Source organism: Nerophis lumbriciformis, linkage group LG21, assembly GCF_033978685.3.
Source record: "Nerophis lumbriciformis linkage group LG21, RoL_Nlum_v2.1, whole genome shotgun sequence".
NCBI classification, from domain to species: domain Eukaryota; kingdom Metazoa; phylum Chordata; class Actinopteri; order Syngnathiformes; family Syngnathidae; genus Nerophis; species Nerophis lumbriciformis.
In genome coordinates this window covers 27512501-27519098 of record NC_084568.2, presented here as the reverse complement: position 1 = coordinate 27519098, position 6598 = coordinate 27512501, and the positions used below count along the sequence as shown (strand labels likewise).

The 6598-nt window shown below is 38.7% G+C and overlaps 1 protein-coding gene across 1 annotated transcript in view; it reads left to right on the top strand.

Annotated features, from left to right (window-relative positions):
- Positions 1–2834: 2834 nt before the first annotated feature.
- Positions 2835–6598, top strand: part of LOC133621340 (uncharacterized) — a 5299-nt gene continuing 1535 nt past the window's right edge. Inside the window, exons 1-2 of the mRNA XM_061983371.1 lie at positions 2835–3214; positions 4743–4797. Coding sequence (XP_061839355.1) covers positions 2918–3214; positions 4743–4797 — 352 coding nt within the window. The 5' untranslated portion in view covers positions 2835–2917. The remainder of the gene's footprint in view (positions 3215–4742; positions 4798–6598) is intronic.

Sequence of the window (6598 nt, the reverse complement as noted above, 5' to 3'; positions counted from 1 at the left end):
TCAGTACGTTCAATCAAAAGAATCGTTCTTTCGAACGAATCGTTCGCGAACGACAGAACATTACTCTGGCACAGGACAGAAGGAGGACAAGACAGTTATACACATGAGGGAGGGTGACACAGGTGGGCAGACCAGTGATACAGGAGGAAAAGCAAGTGATCTGAAACGAGAGGGAGAGTTAGTATTTCAAAATAAAACAGGAAGTGACAAGAAAACCTGAAACCAGACGAAAACCAGACAAGACTTCACCCAGGTGTGACATATGTATTTTTTTCTGTTTTTGTTTTCTTTAATGTTGATAAAGATACACTGTTATGCAGAGGTGTACTTATAACCATTTTACAGACAAATGATGCTATTTATAGTCGTGACGGAGAGTAGGCCGGGGGGGCGTGAAATGTTTTCTTCTTCCTAGTGGGGACATAACATACAATAATTGAGAAGCACTGGGTTGAGGTAAAGGAACATGCACAGTCAAAATAAATTATGTGATTAATCTGCGTATATTCATGATTAATTTTCTGTGATTAATCACATGAGGTAACTCGTTTTTTAGACAGCCCATAAGTAAACACAACAATACAAGACAATGGCGCTATATCAGCAAAATAATGCAATAAGTCAATAGTGCAAAATTAAGTAAACAAAAGGATAAACTACTACTGACTTTTGCCACTGTGTGCAAAATCGCATTCACTAAACTTGTAAAAAAAAAAAAAAATAATAATAATAATAACTGTACATCAATATTAAAATATGTCTAAAAATATCAACAACAAAACAATAAACATAGGAGGAAACTTAAAAATATCAATTTATCACTTTAATACTGATACTGACACTACTCTTGGTATCGATATTATTGTAGGATATTTGCCCTGTCTACACTGGGGGTCAGCAACTCGCGGCTCTTGAGCCGCACGGCTCTTTAGCGCAGACCGAGTGGCTCCCTAGACCTCTTAAGAAAATGGAAAAAGATGAAGAAAAAAAAGAAGTTTTGTTTTAATATATCTTCTGTAGGAGAACAAACATGACACAAACCTTCCTAATTGTTAGAAATCCCACTGTTTATAATAAACATATTTCACTGATGAAAGTATTTGGCAAGCACCGTTTTGTCGTACTAATTTCAGAGATCCTTGAACTCATCGTAGTTTGTTTACATGTACAACTTTCTCCGATGCTGCCACAAAAAGACCTGTTTTATACCCCTCCTTCTGTGTCTCATTCTGTCCACCAAAAGTGTTTTGCTGTGCGTGAATGCACAAGTATTTATTGATTTGCTGGAGTGCTTATCAGGCAATCCATGACTGCAAGACGATGCTAAAATGCTATTTGGGCTAGCTGTATATATATTGCATCTTTATGCCTCGTTTGTAGGTATATTTGAGCTCATTTAATTTCCTTTACCTATGTCCTCTGTGTATTTAATTTGTATGTGCATGTCTCATGACACATTATCTGTATGTAATATTGGATGCATTTCTGATGGTTGTTTGTGTGCCATGTTGTTATAGACCACAGTTAACGTTACCCAGCTTACAAAGATTGTAATAAATCCATTAGAAGAAGACAGCCTGCCGTTTCCTTAAACTTGGACACACACATCTATACCTTTGGCCATTCTGAGCCAGTAATTTCCAGAAGTTATCTCATCCTGTGAGAAGCCTCCGTTTTAGTAATGTGTTCCAATGTTGTAAAAATGTGTAGAATAAAAATTAAAATGCAACATTTCTGTCAACAGGCAGCACGGTGGCACAGGGCCTGGGATTGAACTCAGGACTACTCAGGACCTTTGTATTGTGAGGCACATGCACTAACCCCTGTCCCACCGTGCGACCTGTTGACAGAATTGTTGCATTTTAATTTTTATTTTACACATTTAAAAAAAAAAATAAAAATGCAACATTTCTGTCAACGGGGCAGCACGGTGGTACAGGGGTTAGTGCATGTGCCTCACAATACAAAGGTCCTGAGTAGTCCTGAGTTCAATCCCAGGCTCGGGATCTTTCTGTGTGGAGTTTGCATATTCTCCCTGTGACTGCGTGGGTTCCCACCTCCAAAGACATGCACCTGGGGATAGGTTGATTAGCAACACTAAATTGGCCCTAGTGTGTGAATGTGAGTGTGAATGTTGTCTGTCTATCTGTGATGGCCCTGCGATGAGGTGGCGACTTGTCCACCCGAATGCAGCTGAGATAGGCTCCAGCACCCCCCCGCAACCCGAAAGGAACAAGCGGTAGGAAATGGATTGATGGATGGATTTCTGTCAACAAAGATTTGCATCAGCCTTTGATAGTAGGCTAATATAGCTAATACAGACACTTACATCATGTGTTGCCTTCATTATAACACTTATATAAAGCTTTTAATTTTTTGCGGCTCCAGACAGATTTTTTTTTTTTTTTTTTTTTTATGCAGTAGGGCTCTTTCAACATTTTGGGGGCCGACCCCTGGTCTACACCAAGCAGAAATGTCTGTCTGGTGCACTGTCTTACATGAATTTAACGGGGTAAAAAATGTAGTAGAAGTGGTTTGTCAATGTAATATAATATGGTTGATTGGCAACACTAAATTGGCCCTAGTGTGTGAATGTGAGTGCCAATGTTGTCTGTCTATCTGTGTTGGCCCTGCGATGATCTGGCGACTTGTCCAGGGTGTACCCCGCCTCCCGCCCGAATGCAGCTGGGGTAGGCACCAGCACCCCCCGCGACGGATGGCCGGATGTACGGATGGATGATGACAGCCAAATCTAGATTGTGGGCGGGGCCAAAGCCGGACGTAGATCCCATCAAGGTGTGTGCGTGTGCGTCACCCAATGAGGAAGTGTGTGCATTGACACGCCCAGTTGAAGAAGTAGTTCGGCGCGTCAAGTGCAGCGTCTTGACCGAGGAGAAACATATGAATTAAAAAAAAGATGAAGTATTCGGTTGTTTTATTCGGCCTCAGTGTGGTGGTGTTGGTCGTGGTGACTTTCCAGGCTTTGCGCCAAGAGATGGAATATCGCGATGTTCAAATACGCACGCTCAAGGACTGGGCATTGTCCAAAACTGAGGAGAAATCCATCGAATTACTGAAACCCCAAGTCAGGCAGCTCCAGGACAACTTGGATTCCATCAAGGGCAGGATAGATGATCTGAAGCAACGCAAAGTAGCAGCTCAGAAAACAGAGAAGGAACATACAAAGACCTTACAGACATGCAATGAAGATAAGGTTTGGACGACACTCACACACACACACGCACACACATATATTCTTGTATTTGTTAATTTCTTGAGACCTCCGAAGAATGCCTACCTCTTTAAGACCCTTTCTAGATATATAAAGATTTGTATTTACAACATTAATAATATATGCATACTATGCAAATATAAAAACGCTTGTTGTGAAAATTGAGTTGGTATTTTATAAGAAAAACTTTGAATTTTGGCAGTATTATAATAAGTCGTAATTTTACTAAACACAAGTCAAAATTTTTACAATAAAAACTGAACATTTGTGCAATGTGATGATGAAAGTGGGAATTTTACTCAATAACAGTCGCAATTTTACAAGAAAAGCTTAACATTTTGGCAATTTTATGAAAAGAGTCGTAATTTTACTCGACAAAAGTCACAATTTTAAAAGAAAACTTAAAGATTTTGGCAATATTTTACTTAGCAAAATTATGACAAAAGTTATAATCTTACACAAAAAATGTTACTATTTTACAAGAACAACAACAAAATGGGCAATATTGTGATAAGTCAGAATGTGATATGACAAATGTCACCATTTTGCATTAAAAAGTAGTAATTTTACATGAAAAAGTAATACATTTCCGAGAAAATATTGCAATATTACAGAAACAGAAAGAATATGAGAAATTGCTCCCAATTTTATAAGAAAAAAGTCAACACATTTTGAGAAAAAGACTGCTTTCAGTTCATTTATTTTTTTGTTTGTAATTGTTTTTTAATCTTCATTATTTACTTCAAGTTACTACAGTATGTCTCTATATACATATTTTTTTAATTACTTTTGGCCAAAAGGGGCACATTTAAATTTCTTACAGACACTTGTTATTACATATGTTGGCCAGAGGGGAAGCACTTTTAAAACCGACACACAGTCAATTTGAAAAATCCCTCCTTTTTTGATAGATTTCACCTCCAGGGGTGCAAATGAGACATTCTCTATTAGATGCAATGGTTTTCCATATTGGGACCATGATTTCGGTCCTAACATGTTCACATGTCCTTATATGGAAGGTACTTTTCCTTGTTGATGTCTCAAGAAGGGTACAAATACAAGATAACACACACTCTCTCTCTCTCTCTCTCTCTCTCTCTCTCTCTCACACACACACACACACACACACACACACACACCACACACACACACACACACACACACACACACACACACACACACACACTCTTGCATCTTTAATTCATGTGTGTTTTGCATTTTGCACACAATTGCCTATTGTCTATTTGCACAACCCCATAAAGTTAAATGCAAAAAAAAATGCATTCAAAATAATGTCCAGTTTTTAAAAATGTGAATGTAACAATGTGTTCATGGTTGTTGTTTAGTTTTCCAATATTTTACTTTGATAGTTGAAAGACATCATCATTGGTGAGTGCACCAAATGAAATGGCCACTGTGTGTAAACAGGATGTGATGAATGTTTGCCTCACACTTTTTTTGTTTTTCTAATTAAAACCCTTAACAAATATTCTACTGCTGTCGTTGTTAGGAAAGCAAGGTGAAGAATAAGAAGGCTGCCACAGACTCCATTGCTGCACTCAAAGGTATGTATTGTGTTTGGCTTAACCAGCCATGTGAAAATAAAATAAGTCAGTACACGCCCCATCCTTCTACTTCTGAACTCGGGCATAAACACTTGTTTTTGGCTCATGAATATGGTAACCGTGGTAGTTGTGCTCTGCAGGTGTTTGCTTGTTCTACTTTGATGTGCGAAATGACCTCAAGAATACAATTATATTATGTCTCTGCTAAACTTGTATTCAGCGGTGAGCCAACAGGTCCTCCGTAATCGTTTTAGTTTGGTTTAGCAGCATCCTGGCTGCCTCCATTCAAAACCCCATTCAAAAGCCCACAGAGATGATTCTAATGGAGCATTGCTTTGAACACCGCCATCGTGAAAATATACGGCCATATTTATAAAACAACCGTACTATTTAAGTTTATGTTGGAGCCAAACCTTTTCCTTAAAGATATAATGTCTAAAGAATATCGTTTTTCATAGTTTGTGTCCATTTATTGCGTGTTTGTTTACTTTTCCAATTAATGCCTAATCGGTTTTGAATTGGCTTTCCTTCTTGAACCTATCAACCTACTTTTTCCCTTTTCAAATAAACTTTGGACATTATCTGGAATATAAACACACGACTATTGAACATATTGGACTGGATTGGACTGAATTAAATTGTCAATGAGGTATTTTGGTTTACTGTTCATACAAGTTTATGGTAAATACAACTCTTAACATAACTTGTAAAATAATAATACATTATTTTTTAATGTCATGCTTGAACTACATTTTTGTTAGTTGTGTCTTTTATGCACACACTCCCATAGCCAAATCTACTTCTGGTCGCCAAAAGTACCGTAATACAGTACCTCATTTATCGTTGTTAATTGGTTCCGGGCCTGGCCAAGGTAAATACATTTTTGCGAAATGGCATATTTTTATAACCTGACTCTCGCCAGATCCTTGTAGTTCGCTGAGCTCCACACAAGGATCTGGGCTTGAGGGCATTGCAAGCTCTTTCAAGATAGCAAAATATAATGAACCATACAGGATCGCCGGGCGGTATTTTATAGATGTGACGTAGCACCGAAGCAACTGTTTGATTCAAACAACAATGGTGGCACGCAGCGAGGAGTCGTGTGCTGACATTGATTCTGCTATTGCAACTGTTTTGCGACATCGATTGTCTACTAACATTGCGTTGTTTCAGTAAAAGTTCTCTAACTTTTCGCTCTGTCGTTATCCAATATGTCGGCTATTCTGTTTTGGATTTCCCAGCGTCGCTCTCATCAACGTCACGGGTTGATTTCGATGTGAGTGGTTGAAGTAGCACGTCATTCAAGATAACGGACAAGTGGTTTATCCAATCATATACAATGATTTTTTTTCTGAAATACATCTCCTATTGAGAAGTCCCAGATCCTTGTGTGGAGCTCAGCGAACTACAAGAATCTGGCGAGAGTCAAGTTAGTATTTTTATAGCTAGAGCATAAAAACCTGTTTATATCTTTCTAAATACGGTTAGAAGCCACAAACTTCAAAGCGCAAAGTGACGACTGAATTGAAATACTCAGTAGGCTGCAACCCTAGCGTGGTACATCCATCCATCCATTTTCTACCGCTTATTCCCTTCGGGGTCGCAGGGGGCGAAATTAACCAGTAAGAGGCCGAAATGGGCCCATAAACAAAATATTGTTTAGGGCCACAAAAAACCAACGGCCTGAACTGATGCAGACAAAATTGTGCCAATTGTGTCGCCCGTTCTATTATTTTTCTGGCAATTACATCAGAATCGGATTGACTTTAAAATTTCCCCCAGAGCTCAATGCTGCTCTACA